The sequence below is a fragment of the Bufo bufo genome, chromosome 3, assembly GCF_905171765.1.
Source record: "Bufo bufo chromosome 3, aBufBuf1.1, whole genome shotgun sequence".
Classification (NCBI taxonomy): domain Eukaryota; kingdom Metazoa; phylum Chordata; class Amphibia; order Anura; family Bufonidae; genus Bufo; species Bufo bufo.
The window spans coordinates 543,617,364-543,643,208 of record NC_053391.1 but is presented as its reverse complement, the minus strand read 5'-3'; the positions used below and the strand labels follow the sequence as shown (position 1 = coordinate 543,643,208).

The 25,845-nt window shown below is 41.7% G+C and overlaps 1 protein-coding gene across 1 annotated transcript in view; it reads left to right on the top strand.

Annotated features, from left to right (window-relative positions):
* Positions 1–25,845, top strand: part of VWA8 (von Willebrand factor A domain containing 8) — a 443,862-nt gene that overhangs the window by 166,968 nt on the left and 251,049 nt on the right. Inside the window, 4 exon segments of the mRNA XM_040425409.1 lie at positions 9,941–10,101; positions 16,154–16,267; positions 20,069–20,237; positions 24,033–24,110. Coding sequence (XP_040281343.1) covers positions 9,941–10,101; positions 16,154–16,267; positions 20,069–20,237; positions 24,033–24,110 — 522 coding nt within the window.

The window sequence follows — 25,845 nt, the reverse complement described above, 5'->3', positions numbered from 1 at the left end:
ATATAATACAATTGGCACTTGCAAAGTGATGGCACAGGCACAGTTCCAGAGACCATGCCATTACAGCACCGTACCTGTATTGTGCTGTGTACTAACTACCTACTTGTAAGGCGCAGTATGGGAAGGGGTTAAATAGGAGCTGTGCTGCAGTACCATTTAGGGCCGCTACCCAGTCTGCAGAGCTGTGCAGTTGCGGTGTCTGTTTCTGATCGCAGAAGCCCATTCAGACATCTTTAAGCAGTCAGACCCCCATCGATTTCATATTGAAGAATTATCCTAAGGATAGTTTATTAATATTACAGTCCTGGAAAACCCCTTTAACCTAAATGTGTGTGTTTGGCCAAGCATAGACCCGGGAGGGTATTGCTAGTTAAAATGGTCTAAAAAGAAGTAAGTATTTGCAGAGATCCCTCGTTATTGTACTACATTTGTGGTTTCAACATGTTTATTATGCTTGTTTTCTTTTTTTTTTTTTTTTTTTTTTTTTATAATTAGATTTTATTTTACAAATAATAAAGATCTACAGTATTCCATTTTGGTATCACAGAACAATAATACAGTAATACATAGTCTCATCCTATGCTAAATTTCCCTCTTATTTTTTAACCCCCCCTTCCCTCCCTCCAACCCCCTTTTTTCCGCGGAGCTACTGTCGTTACGCCTAGTATTATCATTTCAAGTTGCCCCAAATCCGCATCCAAGCTGCCTTTTTCCCTGCTGTTTGGGCGAGGATGTATTCATATTGCTTAACCCTGTTCATCCGTTCCATCCACTCCTGAAAATTAGGATATTCCGTAGAACCCCAATATTTAACAATTAATATTTTGGCCAGTGCAATACCCCGAAGCCAGAGTATCTGCTCAGTTTTATTTTTATCTGTCTCTGGGAAAGCGCCCAGGATAACATAACTAATGCGTGCTTCGTATTTCATAGGGGAACTATCCCGCAATTTCCGGAATATTTTGATCCAATACTCTTTTATCCCTGGGCATTCCCACAGTAGATGTATATAGTCTCCTTTGTCTTTGCTACATTTATAACAGTTCTGTTTCCTATCGTTATAAATAGTATGCAAAAAGGCTGGTGTATAGTAGAGACGGAGTATGATTTTCAAAAGAATCCATGCATGGGCAGGGGAGACCGTCGATCTTTTAATATTTCTGTACACAGCGTTCCACGGGATGGGTTCCCCATTTTGCAGGTCCTTTTCCCATTTAGCCTCACTTCTGAATGTGATTGTTTTAGTGTATTCATATTTTAACTTTGCGTAGATGTGTGATATAGAAATATTGAGAGTCATATCTTGACAAAAATCTAAAAAAGTGTTCCTTACAATATTTAAATAATTTTTATTCTCCGTGTAGTGAATAGCGTGTCGTAATTGTTCATATCTAAATTTATCAATAAATCCTAGTGTAATATCTGGTAGGATTTCATTTAAAGGCTTAATCTGTCCTTTATGAAAAACTTGTGCAATTAGGCATATCCCATATTTTTCCCAATGTTCAACATCACCCAATAGCCTAACTTGTGGTAAATGTGCATTCCCCCACAATGGGGTGTACTGAACTGCCTGGGTCACTCCAACCATATATCTAACTTGTTGCCAAATATACCCGAGCATCCTACTGAACGGGTTCATTATTATTCTCTTCTCCATGGTACCAGTTTCAAGAATGTGAAAGAGATCCTCCCAGGGTCTACAGTACTCCCCATAAATAAGCCGAATGCATTTATTCTTTTGATTCCTCACACACCATCTCAATTGGGCAGCAATATAATATCCCTTTAGAAAATGGACGGAGAGTCCGCCCTCTTCTTTATACAGATATTGTATCTTAATTCTGACTCGTTTGCGCCCCCATATTAGTTCATTGAAGAGGGACTCTAGCTTGTTAAAAAATTTATCTTCTATCGTTATCGGGCTAGCATTAAATACATATAGTAACATTGGAAGTAACGTCATTTTTATAAGTGCTATGCGGTTGATTTGTGACAGGGGAAATTTAAGCCAAGTTCTAATTTTTTCCTTAACTCTATCTATTATTGGAAGTATATTCAATTTCGTATAGTGTTCTAGTTTGGTCCCTATCTGGATACCTAGATATAATAAAGAGTCTGCTGGGGTCAATATGCTAACTCGAAGATTATGACCGGGCGGGACCGGACGTTTTAGTGGGAGAAATTTGGATTTCTCCCAGTTTATCTCATATCCAGATATTCACCCAAATTCATCCAGGCTATCCATAACCCTGGGCAGGTTCATATATCCTCTCCCCAGGAATAGTAACATGTCGTCCGCGTAGAGACTGATTTTGTCATCCTCTCCCTCGCACCCAAAACCCGATATTTCCCCATCTGCTCGAATTTTACATGCCATTGGCTCCAGGAACAGCGACAAGAGCAAGGGGGAGAGGGGACAACCCTGGCGTGTTCCGCGTGTCAAGGGGAAAGGGGCAGAGTATTCGCCATTGATTCGGACCCTAGATTTTGGTACAGAATACGAACCCATTTGGAGAAGTATTCACCTATTTTAACCCGAGACATTACTCTCCAAAGGAAGGGCCACTCCACCCTGTCGAAGGCCTTAGCGGCATCTAAGGACAGGATGGAGCAGTCCTCCCCGTCCCCCATCTGGACATTCAAAAAGGCCCTCCTTACGTTGTCCTGTATATTCCTTTTCGGAATAAACCCACTTTGTGGATAACTATTTTTAATCTATTAGCTAGCAGTTTGGCCAGGATTTTATAATCTGTGTTCAACAGAGAGATGGGGCGATAAGATGTAACTGACAGCGGATCTTTCCCTTTTTTGGGAATTAATGTGATGGTTGCTTCTATCCATGAGGGGGGAAGGGAACCCATTATCCATGATTGATTTAATACCTCCAACATTTGGGGAAGGATAATTCCCTCATGTTTTCGGTAAATTTTGAATGGAAATGGATTGCCCTTAATAGATTGTGTCGGTGGGTAATAATTCAATTAAGAATTATTAATTATGGTCATAAAAATTATTAACCATCAAAAAATTTTTTTTTATAAAATTTGTCATAAATTCTTAAAATCATGACCTGGTGAATTGTAGACAACCTAATTGATACAATTCACATCTGAGTCCGACTATTTTCTCAGATAAATAAGTTCTTTTTGACGTGAGATGACGTTAATGATAAAATGTAGTTCTGCATTATACAATAATACACAGGTATTATAAAAATATGCAGATTTATTGGTTACAAGATTATAAACATATATAAGTAAATAAACACAATGATACATGCAAATGAATATATATATAGTGTTAATATAAAGCATTACAAGCTTAACAATACATGTGAGTGGAAATAACTTGTCACATTATAACAAAGCTATTAGGTTAGGATATCAAAATATGAACATAAGTTATATACATTACTTCTGTTCAGAGAAAACCTCATGATATCAGGATGGGCATGTCTAATCCTAGACATCATTATAGAATGCTAAATACATTCTGCCCCCCCTAACCAACTACACATCACATGACTTCAAGATGGGCAAATCCATTCAAGGATATAACTTAGAAGAGACAACTGTATCCTTCCGCCTCATCCTGGACTATTTTCACACATATAACTTTGGTAAGACTATTAAGACAAATAACAGGGATCTAGGATTTTGCTAGACCATATCTTAAATGGGAAGGATTTGAAAAAGTCCTTCCTGTGGGAATCCATCACTTAGCTTGGCGAATAATGTTCTATCAATATAATATATATATATATATATATATATATATATGTGTGTGTGTGCATATATAAAAGCAATCATTTAATGCTTTGCTAGATTATGAGTCTTGATTCTTCTGCAGGTAGAATGAAGCCTCACAATATCCTAAGACTATATCTCAATGTGGAGATGATCAATTTATTTAATCATTTATTTATTCGCCAATCTAGATGGTATAATTTTACCCACATTATCAAATTAGTCTTAATAAAATTAAATATTATTTCCTGTGTCTCTTACCAAGTCCTAGTAGGAATCTCACTTCTGCTCCTAGGAAAGCTGGGTGGTCCATCATAGCACATCTCATCATGGCTTTCATCTAGATAGACCTCAACTTCTCCTCTCCTTCCTTCTACCTTCTCTTTCTTTCTTTCTTTTTACCTCCTGTGTATGGCTTATGATCACAAACTTATCAGTTAGACACACCTTCCTGGTTTGGACCTTTCCAATCATTGTCGGATGGGCGTGATCATTGATAAAAAATGTGACATCATAACCTTACCCAGAATGCACTTTTGCTACTGTTGTAATGTCACCTACTGATACCTAGGTGGCACTGCTGTATAAGCTATCTGCATCATAGTATAAAGGGTTAACTTATGTAAGTCTGAATATACATTTTGACCTTAGAAGCTTTAATTCAAAGCTATAGGGATTAATTCTGACACTTGTAGCAATTAGAGACAGACCTCTAGGCGTCTCTCAGAATGTTTCTTACACTTAATTTATGGGTCGTAAATGCCCTTGTTTTCTCACAGAGATATCAGTACCTCCTCTGTCATACCAAAGATGTGATTAATTGTTACAAAATACACATCTTCACAGACACTCTTCTAATGAGAAATATATACAATATACTGGATACATGTTGTCTTCGTAACATATAACAATATAATATAAAGTAATATATATATATATGTCCCACTGATTTTCTTATGCTAAGGACTAACTAAGGCTCAATAAATGAATACATACATATTATGTATTTTGCTTCATTTATAAATGCCTAATTGTATAGGTAATTATCACCAGCTGCATAAAGCTTATCTTTTACTCCCGTCATAAATTTAAGTAAGTAAACAAGGATGCCTCTTCTCAGACTGGTATATTCATGAGAAGAATAACATTAAGCTTTGTGTGACCTTAATTTGGCCTACTCAAGACATACAAAATTGTAACTATAGTCGAGCATGGCTCTTAAAGGCAATGAACATCCATTTTGACAATAATGAATTGGATATTAATGCATTTATCTATGAAAAGGCACAACAATTGCAACGTGGTTTGTAGCTCAATCAGTTGAATAGGTCTATTCAACCAATCAATATCTTGTTGATCAAATTCAGGGATCTTGATGTTATCTAGATATTGATCTATTTTTCCTCCCTGATTTTTAGACCCAGCTTGATATAGCATCGAGAAATATCGGGTAAACTCCCTTAGAATATCATCAGGGTCTCGTAGAATATTTCCTGCCTCTGTCCTAATTCCAGTAATATTATTACTCCCCCTTTGATTTTTTACTATCATAGATACCAGTCTACTTGGTTTGCCGGACTCGCTAAAAGTTCTCAACCCTGAGAAGAACATTTTATTCTGCGCTTTTTTATATAGATATTGTTTGTATTCATCTTGTACTTTTTTTAATTGACGTTGTTTTTCTGGGGTATTTACACGGGTGATATCTTTCATTGCCTGACCAAGCAGGCCTTCTATTTCTTTTTGAGTTTCTGCAAAGGCATTTTTCTGTTTTCTAATTTGATATGAATATATACCTCGAAGGAATGCCTTTATCGAGTCCCAGACCATATGAATATGGGTTAAGTTAACGTTATCGCTCCAGAAGAGCTTTATTTCTTCATTAATCTTGTCCAAGTCCCTTATTAATGTCATCCAATGGGGATTGAGTTTAAAATTTTTATTTTGGTTTATTTTATTCTGGTTATGCAATATTACCATGACTGGGCTGTGATCAGAAACGCCATGACGTTCATAGTTCATTTTTTTAACCTTGTTAATAAGCCCGGGGCTGGCGAGGGCCAGATCAATTCGCGACATGGACCTATATGTATTACTGAAACATGAAAATGCTTGCTTATCTCCATAAAGAGACCGCCATATATCGACCCATGCCATTTCTTTACACATTCTGGATAGTAAAGTACTTGAACCAGAACTTGATTCAAAGTTAATTATGGTGGAGGTCCTATCTTTTCTAATGTCCATGACCGAGTTGAAGTCGCCGTTCACCAGCACCGGGCACTCCTCTCGTGCCGAGATATAATCCATCAGTCTACATAATACCGTTGTCGTAAAAGGGGGTGGAATATATATAAAGGCAATAATTCTCCTTTGCCCCTGCCAATGACAGTGAAGGAAAATATATCGACCCTCTTGGTCGATTAGCTGTTCTATTGGATCATAATCTACCTGTCTGTGCACATAAACACTGATTCCACGAGAATGATATTTGTGGGAGGCCCATCTCCTTCCGCCGAGTGCTGCCATGTTTATTATGCTTGTTTTCTTAATCATCTAAAGTATATCTGAAGCCTGAACAGAGTTTGCATTGAATCCATTATTATAACGGATGTTATTTTTGCATTAAAGGGCTTCTGTCACCCCCCTAAAGTCATATATATTTTTTTGGCTCCTTAAAATCCTTATGCTGCGATTTATCAATATATAGGGCTCTTACTCATTTTCGTTCAGTAGTTTCTTCAAAAAACGGACTTTTATAATATTTAAATTACCCCTCTACCAGCAAGTAGAGCGGCTACTTGCTGGTAGCAGCCGCATCCTCCTTTCATAATGACGCCCCCTCCTCATGTTGATTGACAGGGCCAGCGAGCGCTCTCCTCCTCTGGCTGGCCCTGTCTGCATTTTAAATCTTGCGCCTTCGCCGTACCGGTCTTCAGTCGGCGCAGGCGCACTGATAGGAGGACGTTCGCTCGGCCGCTCCTTCCTCAGTGCGCCTGCCCCGGGTGTAGATGTGACGTCATCGGCCCAGGCGCATTGAGGAAGGAGCGGCCGAGCGAGCGTCCTCCTCTCAGTGCGCCTGCGCCGACTGAAGACCGGTACGGCGCAGGCGCGAGATTTTGAACACAGACAGGGCCAGCTAGAGGACGAGCGCGTTCGCTGGCCCTGCCAATAAACATGAGGAGGGGGCGTCATTATGAAAGGAGGATGCGGCTGCTACCAGCAAATAGCCGCCCTACTTGCTGGTAGAGAGGTAATTTACATATTATAAAAGTCAGTTTTTCGAAGAAACTACTGAACGAAAATGAGTAATCGCAGCATAAGGATTTTAAGGAGCCAAAAAAAAAAAATAATGACTGTAGGGGGGTGACAGAAGCCCTTTAATGTGAATTTTTTCCACCTTGGTCATCAGCTATAAATTCCGTCATGTTTTCCAATATGTTCTTCCAGTGGTGGAATGCGATTTCATTGATGTATAATATATATGTCCAGGGCAGTAGAACTCGTTTCTGTAAGATAGATGTTATTGTTGGTTATGAAAAACATGAATTTAAAGCATTTCTTTAAATAAGTATTATTTTTTGTTCCATGGAGAACTTTCTAGTGCATAAGGAGGGCCACTGAGGAGTTGGTTCTATGAAGCCCAAACAAACAAGCTCATTAAAGCAAAGCACACAGAGACGTAACACATCTCTGCATGAGACTCCCACTAAAATAGACTCTGTGATGTGCCGTAATGAGCCCAAAATATATGGGTTTGGTTGGTGACCTTTTATTCAAGGTGCATAATGAAAGAGTGTCATGAATAGCAAAAGTGCATTTAATCAATTAACTAGGAGCGATTTTCCACCTTTAATCAGGTGATACAGGATCAAGCTGATATAGGGAACAAAAAATATTTTCTTCCTAATCAGCAGCCCACAATAGCTTTTATTGCTATATTTAAGCATTGCTAGAAATGGCAGGAAATTAAAGACCAGAAAAACAATGGTGAGACATCGTGTAGACACAGAAATAAAATGTTCATCGTGAATAAACCATGTGTTTATGGTCCTGGAAGGAGAGATGTGTTATAGAAGGTGTGGGAAAGCTTGGCCTAAGCCAGAAGATTGGCAGCTTTCTTGGAAATAGTGGAAAAAACCTCACGTTGTAAACTTTTCTTTCTCTTTTGTGAAATTTGACTTGATAGTATGAGGCTGGATAAACAATTTGGCCTCGTTATATGAAATGATGGGAGTTGCGTAAGAGTTGACCTAGAAAGTACCTGATAGAAATCCTTTTTAATTGAAGTGTCTTGAGCCTGTAGCCAAAAAATGAATGGCACAGAACTCTGTATTATTGTAGTATATTCGGGCACAGTCGACAAGATGTGAATATATTATTATGTAAGCTGTTTGTTTTATTACTATGCTGTACACCATGTATTGGACCCCTTGTGTGAAGAAACCTTGGCTCATACTTATGCAACTATTAAGGCTATTTGCAAGTTCATATCTAAATAATTTTAAAGCTAATAAGTACCGTAACAGTAAGTTTCTATGCAATGATAGGAAAACCGAATGGGAAGGTACCCAGCTGGGTAAGAACCATTAAAATTTACCAAGAAACTAAGAGCACAAGCTATTTGGAGTGTTGTTTTGACTTTGTTCAGTAGCTGCTGCTCTTGAATTATTTGATGTGTTTTGCCTATGTGCTCAGGGGCAGACTGGACTTATACCCTACAGTGAAATTTCCCGGTGATGCCCAGGGGGCTGTCCGAGCCCTACTCGCAGACGCTGGCCAGGTACATAATGATCTCATGCTTACAGCTTTCATTAATGCTAGGAGCATCCTGTACTTATACACTTGGCCAGCAGCCGCAGATACTCTCCTGAATTTAACTTTATCTCTGTCCTCAGTATGTTGATAGGGCAGTATTTTATGCTGAATTGCGGTATTTGGTTTTCTTGGGGCAGTATTTTGTGCTGCACTATGATATTGCTGGCCCTGCCTACTTCTGTTGTCCCTACCTACTTGTGGCTCGTGTTGTCCTGCCTTCTGTCAACTAGGACTCACCTACAATTTGGGCCTCTTATAGTTTTTTTTTTTTAGGGCCACTTTAAGTTCCCAGTTCGCCACTGTTGTGTGGTCGACTCATAACAACACATTAACCATGACTAGTTGGGGCAGCCTACTCTCTGCTTTAGGCTACATTCACACGTCAGTATTTTTCTATAATCCGATTTTCTGTCCGTTTTTTGCGGATCCGTTGTTCCTGAAAATGTTTCCGTATGTCATCCGTATGTCTTCCGTTTTTTGCGGATCCATTGACTTTGTATTGTACCAGGATCCGATTTTTCAGGAAAAGAATAGGACATGTTTTATATTTAAACGGACATGCGGAACGGAACAACGGAAACGGACAGCACACATTGTGCTGTCCGTTTTTTTCCAGGACCCATTGAAAATAAATGGGTCCAGATCTGGTCCAGATCTGTTCCAGAAAAAACGGAACAGATCAGGAAAGAAAAAACGGACGTGTGAATGGACCCTTACAGTGTGTTAAACTGTAGATGAAGGGACCTGGTAACAATATGAAGGGACAGCGCCATGAGGATACAAGATGATTTTGCTCAGGGGCAGGCTGGCAACTTAAAGTGGCCCTGGAAAAAAACTAAAAGTGGCTGCATTTAGCAGTCGGGTCAAATTTACAGAAGGCAGGGCCAACACAGAAGGCGGGGCCATATTGTGGCACATTATACCACCCCAGCAGAGCCAGATAGCGCAGTGGATCACAAAATACTGCCCCAGCAACTCAAAATACCCCCCCAAAAACTGCCACTCTGTGTTGGCCGACCCAGCTGCCATGTAATGTCCTCCTACTCCAGTTCTCTCAGGATGGCAATACAGTTGAATTCAGGAGTCAGAAAGGCAGCGTCAGATGATTTCTTAGCTAGCTGGCGGTCATGAGGAAGTCTCAGGCAGCCCCTTGGGCATCGGCCCACAGGGAAGTTTTCCTGTAGGGTCTATGGCCAGTTCTCCCCTCATTTGGCTTACAGTATCTAGATGGTATACGGCATGCCTTTATTACTTGTTCATTTTCAGAAAAATAAAAGTTGTCTATCTTTTAAAGCTTGATGCGGAGGATTGGATCTAACACTACTTAATTTTTAGAGTTAGTTAGTAAACTAATTGCTTGTGCATTGACTTAGGACATGACAGCCAGGGATTTGCTGCAGCAAAGATACACATTACCAAATGGGGACACTGCCTGGAGACGGTCTCCTCTCATCATGGCTGCACTAGAAGGAAAACTTGTAATTCTAGATGGTATCCATCGGGTCAATCCTGGAACCCTTGCCATTCTTCAAAGGTTAGTAGCCACGCATGCATCATCGGTTCTTGAACTGTGTTATAAATCAAAAGCTCTAAACATGGTTAAGGCAGACTGTCAGTGTGTCCTGCTGCTCTATTAAACGTCAGGAATATAGAGGGAAATGCTAAGTTCTGGGAAATATTGTTGTCATAATTTGTTATTTAGAATTTTTATGTCTTATGGACAAAGTTTTCATATCCTGCCACCTACACACACTGATGAATGAATAAGGTATACATGGAGAGCTGAGCCGCCAACCATTCTGTGTGGGTGGCTGAATCAGGACTGCGAGTCTCTCTTAAAGGAAATGTCTCACCAAACATAGTATCTGCCAGTTGAAACTAGATGGCAGCACTTTTCCTTTTTCTCAACCTATTTTTATCTTCTGATTACAGATTCTTTATTCTGTTTCCTGAACATTATTATGGGGGCTGCCATCTTGCCTGAGCTGTTATTATTAACAGCATTTTAAAAGCATTAAAAAACATTGCTTTACAGCAGCCCCATGGGCCATAGACGCAATGGTCAGGAGGGGACCTCATTGACTTCTATAGGAGAGTTTTCTAGGCATGCTCCGTGACCTGTGCAGGGGTCATTGTAAAAGGAAAGAATAGATAAGATGTGACAATCACCTATTGTGAATGGTGGATCCTGTCGTATCTGTCATTCTAATCCTGCCTGTACTGCTATCACCTCTGTATATAGATAAGCAGGTAACTGCAGTAAAGTGATCTGTACAGACCTTGAAGTGGCGCCTATTATTAGGCTTAGTGACCAGTGCGTAAACTGCAGAATTTTATGGTCTTTGTTTAAATATAGATAATACATAGAAAATTAAAAATAACATGATTAAAAATTATTTAAAAATATGTTAAACATGATTTAAACAATAGGTCATTACCTGACTACACGATCCCTTTAATGAGTCCTGGCAGTTTCTAAACAGATTTTTTTGCATGAAAATAGTCAATAATATAGTTAAAAACTATTGGGGTTATTTATCAAACTGATGTAGAGTAGAACTGGCTTAGTTGTCCATAGCAACCAAGCTGATTTCACCTTTCATTTTTCACAGCTCCTTTGGAAAATGAAAGGTGGAATCTGATTGGTTGCTATGGACAACTAAGCCAGTTGTACTTTACACCAGTTTAATAAATGACCCCATATGTCTCTAGCTGATCAGAAAGGGTGGCAGGAGTCAACCCCGCTGATGTGATACTGATGGCCTAGCCTAAGGATAGGTCATAAATAGTTAAGTCCCAGAAAACCCCTTTAAGGAAATGATCATGATTGGCGGGTTTCTTTCAATCAACACCAGTACAATAAAGTTGGCAAACAGAGGCTGGTCGCTGGGAAAGCTACCATCTCACAAATAAGCAAGGATTCCTTGTATTCTCATTGACTTTGTGCATACACAAGTAATTTCACAAATAAGAAGTTCTCATCATGATCAATGTGCTTATAAAGTGATTGTCCAGCCCTTGGGACTTTCTTTTAACTTTCACTAGCAGCGTGTTGTACCTGTTCTTAAAAAAAAAAAAAAACATCCTCACCTGCTCCCGACCAAACATTGCAGCTTCCTGGCCCATTCAGCGATCTTCTGGTCCAGACAGACAGAGTCATGTTTTCCACTAGAGCCAAAGACTGACCTCAGCATGATGTGTCCTCAAGTGGCCTGTGCCACTTGGGGACACGTCACCCCTGAGGCCAGTCATTGACTCCAGCAGTGCATGTGATCCTGTCCATAAGGAAGATTACAGGATGGGGACCTGAAGATTGCTGAATAGATGCAGGGACCTGGAACTTGAAGAGTTGGGGAGCAGGTGAGTATGATTTATTCAACTGTTACAACAAGGTGAAAGTGAAGGTTAAAAAAAAAACAGGCTGGACAAGTCCTTTGCAAAAGCATAACAGTATGACTGTGCGACATTGCTAAACAAAATCATAGTGACTTCTAATTTCCAATTTTTCCATTTTATATTACTTAGCATTAGTGTGTATTGTCAGGTTGAACATGTATGTTAAGTACCTGTCTGCCAACAGCTGTTCCTCCCAACCCAGCATGCCCAATCCTTCTTTCCCCAATATATGCTTTTGAGGAAAAGTCTGGATACCCACATACACATTAAATGGTCAGCTGGTTAGTTTAATGTGTATTACAAATTACCATAAGTCTCAAAGGTTGCAAATTTTAAAAAAAAGTTACATCTAGTTATCCAGATTACATGGCACACATATGCATCTTCTTTGCATCTTCAGTTCTATCAAGTACAGTGCTCCAGATGACGACCAAAACGGTCGCCAATGCACCTTAAAATTTGCAGATGGCAACTTTTTAGTATTCTCGCCATTTGCGAGTGGTGCCTACACTTAAATTAATGTGTTAATTATATTCATTGGTGGCGCAGTGGCCACAGGCACCCCCCCATTGTTATATTCATTGGTGGCAGTGGCCACAGGGTCCTCTCCCCTCCTCCTCATTGGTGGTGCAGTTGTAGTTCCTGATCAGAGATCCAGCAGTGTAATTGCGGGGCTCCGATCGGTTACCATGGGAGCCAGGATGCTACTGAAGCCCTGGCTGCCATGGTAATCTCCCTGCTTCTGTGTGTACAGAGCACAGGGCAGCTCTATTAGGAGCACAGGGCAGCTCTATTAGGGTGAATAGGACAAGGGATTAAAAGATCCCAGGAAGCAGAGGGGTGTTGCAAGGAGAGTGGTCTGTGTAGAGAGGGAGATGTATGGATATCTGTCTGTAGAGGCGGATGTATGGAGAGCGGTCTGTGTAGAGAGGGGGATGTATGGATTGCGCTCTGTGAAGAGGTGGATGTATGGAGAGCGCTCTGTGTAGAGGGGGGGATGTATGGAGAGTGGTCTGTGTAGAGGGGGGATGTATGGAGAGCGGTCTGTGTAGAGAAAGGGATGCACGGAGAGCGGTCTGTTTAGAGAGGGGGATGTATGGATTGCGCTCTGTGAAGAGGTGGATGTATGGAGAGCGCTCTGTGTAGAGGGGGGGATGTATGGATTGCGCTCTGTGTAGAGGTGAATGTATGGAGAGCGCTCTGTGTAGAGGGGGGGATGTATGGAGCGCTCTGTGTAGAGGGGGGCATGTATGGATTGCGCTCTGTGTAGAGGTGAATGTATGGAGAGCGCTCTGTGTAGAGGTGAATGTATGGAGAGCGCTCTGTGTAGAGGTGAATGTATGGGAGCGCTCTGTGTAGAGGGGGGGGATGTATGGATTGCGCTCTGTGTAGAGAGGGGCATGTATGGATTGCGCTCTGTGTAGAGGTGAATGTATGGAGAGCGCTCTGTGTAGAGGTGAATGTATGGAGAGCGCTCTGTGTAGTGGGGGGATGTATGGATTGCACTCTGTGTAGAGGTGAATGTATGGAGCGCTCTGTGTAGAGGGGGGATGTATGGAGAGCGGTCTGTGTAGAGAAAGGGATGCACGGAGAGCGGTCTGTGTAAAGAGGAGGATGTATGGAGAGCGGTCTGTGAAGAGAGGGGGATGCATAGAGAGTGGTGTGTGTAGAGGGGGATGTATGGATTGCGGTCTGTGTAGAGAGGGGCATGTATGGATTGCGCTCTGTGTAGAGGTGAATGTATGGAGAGCGCTCTGTGTAGAGGGGGGGATGTATGGATTGCGCTCTGTGTAGAGAGGGGCATGTATGGATTGCGCTCTGTGTAGAGGTGAATGTATGGAGAGCGCTCTGTGTAGAGGTGAATGTATGGAGAGCGCTCTGTGTAGAGGGGGGATGTATGGATTGCACTCTGTGTAGAGGTGAATGTATGGAGCGCTCTGTGTAGAGGGGGGATGTATGGAGAGCGGTCTGTGTAGAGAAAGGGATGCACGGAGAGCGGTCTGTGTAGAGAGGAGGATGTATGGAGAGCGGTCTGTGAAGAGAGGGGGATGCATAGAGAGTGGTGTGTGTAGAGGGGGATGTATGGATTGCGGTCTGTGTAGAGAGGGGCATGTATGGATTGCGCTCTGTGTAGAGGTGAATGTATGGAGAGCGCGCTGTGTAGAGGGGGGGGAAGTATGGATTGCACTCTGTGTAGAGGTGGATGTATGGAGAGCGCTCTGTGTAGAGGGGGGGATGTATGGATTGCGCTCTGTGTAGAGGTGGATGTATGGAGAGCGCTCTGTGTAGAGGGGGGGATGTATGGATTGCGCTCTGTGTAGAGGTGAATGTATGAAGAGCACTCTGTAGAGGGGGGATGTATAGAGAGCGGATATGCCTGCTGATGTGGTCACTGGTTGCAGTGGCGCCTCTCTTAAGTGATTGGCCTTTTAAGAAGTGTAGTGGGGATAGTTTATTTTAACCCATTCTTTGTCACATATAGAAGAATATCGGTTTGAAACCCCCTTTAAAAAATTAACTCCTTAAAGGGTTTGTATACACTAGTTTCTGAGATTGGCAGGACCTTTTATTGGTGATCATACTTACCTGATCCCCAGTGCTGGATGCTGGCTTGTTTGCTCCCCAGCTTTCATTGCTTGTCTAGAGTCCCTTCATGAAAACTTCCTGTTTGACGCCGTTACAGCCAATAACTGACCACTTGCATTATGGTAAATATTCATGTGATGCAAGGGAAGCAGATCTCCACTGTGGCCAGTGATTGGCTGCAGCGGCATTGAGATAAAAGTTTTTATGGAGAATCCCAAGACAAGCAGTGGAGGCCTGGAAGCGAATGAGCCAAGGCCCAGCACCTAGGGATCAGGGAAGCATGATCAGCAATGCAAAACTGCATGTCTGAGAGTTCATAGAAATCAGTGCACAACCCCTCAAGATTGATGGGGTTAGAAGAATGAATCAAAAGGAGAGACAAATCGGCAACTACACAAGGTAAGACACGTCTTTTTATTTTTTTATTATACCATAATTGTATGCATTTTAAATTTGGCGACTAAAAATTTCATTTGGCTCCTAAATTTTTCAGGTTAGGAGCCAATGGCTTCTTGATATTTTTTTTAGTCTAGAGCACTGAAGTACTTTCCTTTTATTTTTATCTACAACTGTAGGTACATGTTAATCACTTGCTGCATGCAGTACTGCACTATTATGCTATATAGACCATCTGTAAGGCCGCGTTCACATCTATGGCAGGCTGTTCCAGCAGAGAGCAGCCTGCCGGATTCTACTGCCTGATCCCCATTGACTGTAATGAGGTCTGGTGGTGATCCGGCCGCTGTCCGGACCAAAAACGCTGCATGCAATGATTGTTGGTCCAGCCGACAGCCAGCATTCGTGCCAGATCAGGCAGCCAGATTAGCTTGCCACAGATGTGAACGCGGTCTAAGTGTGCCCATCATAGGGCAAAGCTTTTTTAAACAAGATGGCAAGCTATTTGACTTTGGGCGGCAAAGTAGCAGTTAATACGTGCACATGTGACAACTAGGTGAAGCAATTTTTTTGCATTTATAACCAATACTATAAAGTAATGAGCAATAAAACGTAACTAACAAAATGTGATGCCCACATCAATGGCTGAATATATAGATGATCTCCGCTTTAGGCTTGTTTAAGAATGATGTTACATTCTTCCAAATTTGCAATATTTATAACATTTTAAGTCCTTATGTATTATTTATATTATAAATGGTTATTGAAGCAGCATTAATAGCTCATGTACTGAAACATTAAGTAGGTTGGAATTTAACATACTCCCTCTGTGTACGGTGAGCATGGATGGGATTATGGTTAATGATTTATTCAAATAGGAATAAAGAAAAATCACATTGCATGGTTGACTGCTGTGTGCCATTGATGGCCATCTGCGTGCAAGCCCTAGGTGCGCTGAATGTAAAAAGCATGGTATGTAAAAACTATTCATCTAAAAAGATTCGAAGTAAAGCAGAATACAAATTTAACCTCAAATTTTATTTTACTAAATAGGAGCCTTTTACGAGCACTGTTCCTGAGACCTAACCCTAAAGCCCATCCTACTTTGACATTTTAATATATTTTAAGACATAATGAGTTAAACTGATAATTGTGTCTAGTCTAGTTGTGGACATGCCACTCATGTTTCCTTTATTTTGTTTTTGCAGGTTAATTCATGACAGAGAGTTGACTCTGTATGATGGTTCTAGGCTACTTAGAGGAGACCGGTATCAGTATTTAAAGAATGAGTTACATCTGTCAGATGCCGAGCTTCAAGAAAGGTAAATATGCCCATAGATACTCCAGTCAGCCATAACATTAAACAACCTATTATGTAGGTCCTCTCTGTGCCACTAGACCGCTGTTGGCTCTCAAGTAATGGACTACACAAGACCTCTGAATGTGTCCTGTGGTATCTGGCACCACAATATTAGCAGAACAGTTCTGTTATTTATCATGTAGGGTCTCCATGAATTAGACTTCATTTTCCAGTATGTTCCACAGATGTTCGATTGGATTGAGGTGTGGAAAACTTGGAGGCCAAGTCAACACCTTAAACTCTTTTTGTTGTGTTCCTCAAACGATTCCTGAACAATTGTCGCAGTGGTCCACGACACATTTTCCTGCTGAAAGAGGCCATTGCCAGTAGGGAATGAAGTGTACTTGGTTTGCTACAATGTTTAGGTATTAATATCTGCATGAATGCCAGGACCCAAGGTTTCCCACCTGAAGATTGCCCAGAAGTCCTACTCCACTCTCTATACAATTGCTTTTTATCTCCTCTTTGCATTACTGTCATCAGGACTTATTTTGTTCCATTGCCCTCTTCCCTAAATTTTCCACCACGTTTAACAGTCCCCTACTATTCAAGGATGCCCATTCAACCTACAAACTCACCAAAAACAAGTTTATATTCTTTTATAACTAGAGGTGAACAAATCATTTTTAAACTATTCAAATTTGCCACAAATATCACAAAAATTCTTCTTCCAAACGAATCCAAAGTGTTGGTGATTCGATTTGCATGACTTGAGCAAAATGGTGCCCCCATTTTACATTTTAAATTCAGTACACTAGTAAGGTAAACAGGGTAGGGAAGATGAAGACAGAAGGTCACATGACCCTGGTCGGGGCTCTGGTTGGTGGGCTTTCCCACATTACTTTGCAGTCAGCATGACTGCCAATCAGGAAGGTGAATATTGATTGGTCTGTCAGGCTCTGTGCTAGCTCTGAAGCTCAGATGCCATTCTGCGCTCAGCCACTGATGTGATAGGACATGTCTTTCATGTCTGTGACAGACAGAGCAATAAGAAGCACAAGCCAGCCATTATATGATCTTGCAGCGACAGTGCAGAGATTGTAAAGAACATATATTGAGTTCAGCCTCGCATTATTTCTCCAAAAAGCCTTTACTACTTTGTATACTCACGTGGTGGAGCACCACTTTTTGGAACAGTGTGGCAAAAGTCCCCTCCCACCTTTTATATGAGTAAACTGAAGCGCTGCCATGTTGCCTTAGAATTGATGAGCCTGGACGAGAGAAGCCACTTAGCGGATCAGTTGCTAATCTGCATCAAGCAGCAAATCTCCCACTGGATGTCTTCCCGGCAATTACAACTGAGCAAGGTGGTCAGTAAAATGGTAGGAACATAGTGCTGCATTTGGGAGAAATAACCCCATGCATGGTTCATGTGATAAATTTAGTGGTGCAGTGTTTTTTTTTTAATAGTATTGTGGCTTGCTGACGGTGCTGGCCATGTCCAGAAGAGTGTCTGCGAATCTCAGCCATTCTTATGTGGCTAAGAACTCCTTTGTGTACTTGCAGTGGCAGAGTGGTCTGCCTTGGCACTGCTTGATCCGTGGCATTCCAACTTACTGGAATTCCACCTTGCCTATTCTGAAGTGTCTGTACAAACAGCGTGAAGTTGTCAATGATTACATCATGCACAAGACCACCACAACAGGGAGCTTGTGTTATTTTCAGCCCAGGCAGTGGCAGCTCATCAGGACAACAGCAGCATCAACTGTGTCTTCCCCCTGATATTTATATTACAGCAAACCCTCAAGCTGATGCAATAAGGCATGCTCACTGCCCAGTAGTTGGGATCAGCACAGACGAAGTCTCATGGAGGAGGATAAGGAGCTACCACTGGAGGTGCAGGAGGAAGAGGCTGATTATGAGGACACTGGGCATCACTAATCATCATAGTGGAGGGCAGAACCTGAAAGAACTGGGTATTCAGGCACGCTGGCGAGCATGGCAAGCTGCATGCTTTGTTGCTTACTTCCATCCAAGCGTATTATTAAGGAAAGTGATGACTACTGAATTACCATGCTTTTATACCCTTGCTATCAAATCCAAGTGGGGGAATGTTTTCTCGATGCCGAAAGGGAGGCAGAATTATTGTATTATCAGGATACGGTTTGTACACAGCAGACAGTGTGTTTAAACACCAACAGGCATCTACCCCCCATAAGGGGCTGTTTTTGGAATGGAGGAAGGAAGGAAGCTGGCTTATATTTAGACTGGCTGTAGATGCGCTGAAGTTATGTAGAGGCCTACGTCTCTTCATAACTTCGGCGGATCCACCGCCAGATATCGGGGTAATAAATGGCACCATGTGTCTCTTTACAATTGAAATCATTGGTAAATTGGATTCTGTTTTTAGCTTAAAGGTTTTGATCCCCTCTCTCAAAAAGCATGATGCTACATCTGTAAAGTGGTCGCAGACCATATGATGAGACACGTCCATAAGCAACCTCTGCACGTATCCTGGTTATCTGGGTGTCCAGGAAATCAGCTTATGTCCTATAGGTTTCATTTGAGGTTGCTGAGGGTTGTTTCTTATCATGTGTCCATCCATATGCACCCATTTTCTGGATGTAGTGGTGCATTGTTGGGATGAGACAGATATGCTAACATTAATTCACATTACGTATGGAATGATAAGAACACTTAACTACTGCCCTCTTTATCATCTTTTCTGTTGCATATCTGCAAGTTCTTAAGACTCCTTTTCTGCTGTCCAGGATGGCTGCACCACTTCTCAGACCACCTGGTGTATTCTATACATATGGTAGCCCAAGACTAGTGCTTCATCCAAAGTCACTTTGTTCAAAACTTCGGAATAATACTGTACGGAGATCCGTCTTTGTACAGTATAAGAATGTATGGGCTCCATTGAGCCGAAGTGAGTTATTAGTAAAATCACGCGTGACTTGGTTGAATAACTTTGGTAGTTGATTTTGGCTTCGGTTCCGACTAGTACCTCGGAACCGAAACGGAGTTTGGTTTCAAGTTTTAAAGTGGTTTTCCACTTTAAAGATCAACTACCGAAATTATTCAACGAAGTCACGCACAACTTCACGAATAACTTACTTCGGCTCATTGGAGCCCATACATTCAAATACTGTATGGAGACACTAGCTCAGCACTACCCAAGACACTTCATGCTTACCAGTTTAGGAGCAGAGCCAAGCTGCATTTACACAAGCCAATAATCGTCCAGATTATTGGAAACGACCATTCCTGCGAACCTGCCCATGTAAATGTGCCGCCGATCACCCGATGAATGAGCAAAATGCTTGTTCATCTGGTGATCCTGTCCTTTATGTAGGCACAACCGATCAGAGTTTCTGGGCAGCAGATCGTGTGGTCTAAACATCAATCTGCTGCTCAGAAACCGTGTATCTGTATAAAGTGGAGGAGAATGAGCAGCCCACTGTCGGGAAGAAATGCTTCCTTTCCAACAATTGGTTGCAGAATGGTCCCGTCTAAATCCACCTCTAGACAAGGACTACTGATGCACACTGTTTTAGGTAGTCTGATAAGCAGCATGGCCATCTTGGATGACAGAAGAGGAATCGGCAGATGGAAAGGAGGTTGGCATGTAACTATTCTCTACATTCCCCAGTTTATGTGATTTATTTATTTTTTCTTGAACCAGAGGGTCGCTTTAAGTCAACCATTCATTAAATAGCACTGCAGCCCAATCTAATTGGGACCAGTGGGGATTAATACTGATGAGTTACCCTTAATAGCATCTTCAGACTTGTAGTAACTGGTTATTTTATCTCCACAGATCCATCTTTCCCATACACCCTTCTTTCAGAATCATTGCCTTGGCGGAACCACCAGTTATTGGCAGTAACACTCAGCAGTGGTTGGGTCCAGAGCTTCTCACCATGTTTCTGTATCACAATGTTAAACCATCCACCAGACAAGAGGAGGTTCAGATCATGAGGGAGATGGTGAGGAAAGCTGTGATGCTTTATGCTTTTTTTTCTAGTGTGCTAATTATTCTGTAAAATAATTCAGATCGTCTGTTGTAATCAATGCTGAGTTCGTAGGTCACTGCTTAAAGAGTCCTTTACAATCACTTGGAGCAGAGGCACATAAAATATGTCAGAACAACAGCAAAAGACTTAATTAGATCTAATATCAATGGCCATATTCTTCAATTAAGAACTTTTTAAGAGGTTTTGCAACCATCTGTTTTATTGGCTGGTTGTAATGGAAAATACCTGGGTGAAGTGACGCCACCAGTATGACACTTAGTTTCAACTAGCCTGAAAGAGTCTGATGTTGCACTTAGACTGGGTTCACATCACGTTTTTTCCCCGTCCATTTAACGTATAAAAAAAGTATACGTTAAATGGATGTCTCAGACTGATGCCATACAGTGGCACCCATTTACCATGTTCCATTGTAAAAAAAAAAAATGGATAAAACGTGAACCCACCCTTAGAGGGGTATTTCTATTTGGAACATTTATGGCATATTGATAGGATATGCTTCTTCTGGGCTTAGCAGTCGGGATGCTATCAGTCACTGATAAGACTGCCCACTTGGCTCCTGAAGTCAGAAAGAGCAGACATTTTAGTGTATAAATTACAGTTGCACAGCATTTTGTTACTATATAGTGTAAACTACTATTTAGTGTAAACTAAGCTCTCAAAAGTTTTATTAGTACTAAAGCCAGAGATGGTGAATAGAGTATTTTGGCTCAAATCTATGCCTGCTTACATTAGGTTGACTTTAGACCAATACAAAATGTGCCAAATTTATTAAGAGACATGTGCCTTTTATGAAATTCATTCCAGCTATCTTTTTTTTTTTTTGACTGGCATATACCTAAATCCTATACTGGTTTACATAAAAAGCATTAAAGGGGTCCAATATCTTCATAGTGGTGACCTATCCTCTGGATAGGTCAGCAGTATTTGATTGATGGGGGTTCAACACCCGGGACCCCTACTGATCAGATGTTTTAGAAGACAGTGCACTGCGGCCTTCTCACAGCTTTCCCTAGGCCATGTGACATCATGTTCATCAGTCATATGGCCTATGCGCAGCTCAGCCTCATTGAAGTACTGTAAAAGGCACTGAACCGTGATACCAAGCACAACTGCTAGCAAATGTACAGCCCTGTGCTTGGTAAGCAGGGAGAAGCTATGGTGCCTTCTCAAACAGCTGATCGACGGAGGTTCTGGGTGCCGGACCCTCCCCGATCTGATACTGATGACCTATCCAGAGGATAGGTCCAGTTTAAAAATTTCAGAAAATCCTTTTAAAGTAGTTGACTGATTAGAGACAAACCCTTTCAAAATATAGGTGCCGTGATCATCTGATATTCGCGGGTCATATTCCTGGCAAACCCCAAACAGCAAATTTTGCTGGTAGAAGACATGGCAGCCTTTCAGATGAACATCTGCTGCTTTGGTAAACCCTCTTTTCATTTTGGCTCATAGAAGAAAGTCCCAAGCGGGAATCCTTCTTTTTGATGTCCATATGCCTAAGGCCTCATGCACACGGCCGTGCTCCCGCGGCCGAGAGCGGTCCGTGGTAACCCGGCCGGGATTCCTGTTGAGAGCAGGAGCGCACGGCGTCATTGGTTGCTATGACGCCGTGCGCTTCATGCCGCCGCTGCTGTACAGTAATACACTCATATAGATCATACGAGTGTATTACTGTACAGCAGCGGCGGCATGAAGCGCACAACGTCATAGCAACCAATGACGCTGTGCGCTCCTGCTCTCAACAGGAATCCCGGCCGGGCAACAACGGACCGCTCTCGGCCGTGGAACACGGCCGTGTGCATGAGGCCTTAGTTGGTGATATCATGTCTATATGCAATTCATGATCCATTCAGTAACCCAGTAATCGCCACTGGAAATAGGTTTGTCATAACATTTAAAGGGATTATCCCATGATTAATGTAAAAATATGAAAATCAGACATCATATAGTACATGACAGTCTCTTTTTAACAAAGCCATATACCTCATATTGATCTAGAGATCTCTGCTAGATCCATATGAGGTACATATGCTAGATTTATATCAAGCTGACAGATAAAGGCGAGTGTCTTTTCTGCTGGAGCTCTCTCCCCATCACAGCTCAGGAGGCAGTTGAAGGATGAAACTGAGCATGTGTGGCCTCCTCAGTGAGCCGGACAAAGAAATAAAAAAAGAACAAACAGCAGGTGCAGCTATACATTTTATTGAATAACTCAGTGGCTATGCTAAATTTGTAATTGCATACAGTTACAAAAGTATTCAGATCCAGGTGCTGGTTTGAAAATTGTAGAATATTTTTAGTGGGACAACCCCTTTAAATTTCACTTTTACATGTAAGGACTTAAAGAGGACCTTTCACCACTGCTGACATGTCTGTTTTAATAGCTACATGCATTTCCCATGTAATAACAAATCTGGAGCATCTATTCTTATGACTGTATGTTCTATTCCTCTGTTATCTCTACTAGAAGTGAATTGCTAGCAGTCTGCAGTAAGGATACAGAGGGGTGGTAACCAGTTGGGGGTGTGTACCTGCACAGACTCACGCTGTCCAATCAGTGCTGCCATTTTCAGACAGTGCAGGTACACCCCCCCAACTGGTTACCTCCCCTCTATACCCTTACTGCAGATAACTTGCAATTATTCGTAACTTCTAGTAGAAATAATGGAGGAATTGGACAACATACAGACATAAGAATAGATGCTCCAGAATTGGTATTACATGGGGAAGGCATGAAGCTATTAAAACAGACATGTCAGGAGCGGTGAGAGGTCCTCTTTAAACATGCTTGTGGGCGGTCAGTCCATACGGTTTGCATTTTAAGTCAAAAGTTCTTACCCCTACAGGGTAGCATGTGTCACAGTATCTACTGCGCATGTGCTGCGGCCTGTACTGTGAGGTCGGAAGGGCAAGATAGTGCACCTGCAGAACACAATGGTGACATCAAGTGAAAGGGGAGGAACTGTTCGGAGGATGAGGAAGTTGCTGGAATCGGCTAGAAGCCTCATGCTTGGACACTTTTTAAAGCTCATACCTGTCCAGCTGGGCACTTTGTACCAAATTTGCATATAGATTAAATTTCGTTTTCTGAGGGATGCAGTGTAGGGATTTAAAGTTATGTTGGCAATAGTATTTAATACTATGTAATACAGTGCATTGCTGGTAGTTTAAAATGTGAAATGTAGGTTACAGACTCCCTTTAATTGTTTATATGCACACATTAGCTATACTAGGTGCGTGCATTGGTGCCTGTGATAGGTTACTTAGAATAGATAGTAAGCTCCATTAGGCCAGTTTCACACAAGCATATTTAGCCTAGGAAACACGCTCCATGTGGATGCAGTATTTTCCAGACTGAAAACTGGCCCTCTGAAGTGAACTCACAGCTTCATAATGATTTATGATGCTTTGAATTCCCATCTCATAATGGGTCTACTAAACTTGCATAATGCGGTGACTACAGTTCAGTAGACCTGTGGTGACATGGGAATTCACAGAATCCTAAATCATTATGAAGCTGTGAGTTCACTAAAGGGAAGTAGTGTTCAGTCTGGGAAATACTGCTCCCACACAGAGCGTTTGCCAGACTGAATATACTTATGTGAAACTGGCCTTACGGAAATATTGATGTGAATTCATGGATTCTCTGTATGCCAATACCAACTATTTCAGTGCAGTAATACACTAACACAGATTCATTATTTAATTGTAATATTTTATTGGCAATTCTGTTTTTTTTTTCCCAAGGCCCCAAATGTCCCTAAAGAAGCTGTGGAGCAACTGCTGACATTAACACACAAGCTCCGTAACACGAAGGACCCCACGGTAAATCCCTTTGTCCTTATATCGTTATTGAGCAAAGGATTACATCTGTTATAAAGCTGCCTTTTTGCTAATGTTCTGGCTGTCTCCATACGCTGCTTGGTTTTATTTCGCCCTATCTTTTTAATGCTACTGAATTGCAATATCACACACAGCCAGTGGACAAGTGTTGGCGCTATTACTGGAAGAAAGCAGCTTTTTATCTACTGCCATTCAACACTAGATGTTTGTTGGGATGTAAAAAAAAGTTCTGTACGATAAGACAAATGATGCAGTGTTTATGGTCATTTTTGTACTATATGCTACAAATATAATGAATAATATTGAGCCTAGCCTTTCAAAGCCCTGCCCATTAAAGGGTACCTTATTTTTCGCCCTATAAGACGCACCTAGGTTTTTGAGGAGGAAAATAAGAAAAAAAATATTTTGAACCAAAAGGTGTGCTTTTGGTGGGTTTTGAACGAATTGGGTCTCTGGATGGCACTATTATGGGGATCTGTGGATGACACTGTTATGGGGGGGGGGGGAATCTGTGGATGACACATATATAGCATCTTATGCTATGTGTCAGCCACAGATCCCCTCCATAACAGTGTCCCTGTAGTGTGAATGACCCCCAATACAGGGGGTGGGGGTCACATTTGGTTTTATAATGACAGCGGGGCCCGTGCAGTAACTGTATTCTACTACACGGGCCCCGCTCACTGTATATAATCGTATCTGTAATTGTAGGCATTGTTAATGTATAAAAATTCTGGGTAATCAGCATCTGTATTACTTACAAGCGCTCAGTAGCAGAGAGGAGGGAGGAGGCAGGACGGGCGCTGGCAGCGTGAGTCACTATGTCATGCGCCCACGCCGCCTGCTTCATTCATAAAGTGGGCGGCGCAGGCGTGTGACGTAGTGACTCACGATGCCAGCGCCCGTCCTCCCGGCCTGCCTCCTCCCTCCTCTCTGCTACTGAGCGCTTGTAAGTAATACAGACGCTGATTACCCAAAATTTTTATACATTAACAGGGGCCCCGCTGTCATTATAAAAGCAGATGCCGGCCCCCAGCCCTCCTCCCTCTCAGCTGATACACCCGCCGCGCGGTATCGCGGCGTATCATTGAAAATTCTGCAAAATGCAGCATTCGCCCCATCTGACGCACTGCTATTTCCCCCCCACTTTTGGGGGGGTGCGTCTTATAGGGTGAAAAATACGGTAATTGTTTAATCACAGAGAAAAACAATTTTCACCTTATAATTTGTGATGATTGCAGATGTAACCGTGTGGGGCTAAATGGTGACATCTTGTTTAGCAAGAATTTGTCACAGCAAGTTTTGAAATTATGTTTTAGAAAATAACTAAAAGTTGCTTACAAGATGCAGTGAAACATCTCCCGAACACCACCTCTTTAAGAATACCACCATATGTTACGTATGCTAGCTATCTTCTTTGGGAATACCATTCCTGTAGAAGACCAGTTTTTAATGTAATTTTGGGTGGACTTAAATACTGTGTATTTAGCTATATTTAAAGGGGTTTTCCATTGAGTTAATAAAAAACTGGGTTATTATGGGTTAAAAAAGATCAGTTTCCCACTACAAATGCCAGAAACAGACCACTCAGCCAATCATTAATGTTATTGGTAACCTGCCTCAGCCATCGGTCGTTTCTGATAATCTGGACAATTATTGGTACATGCAAAACCACCTTAAAGGGGTTCTGAAGTTTTTTTAAACTGATGATTTATCC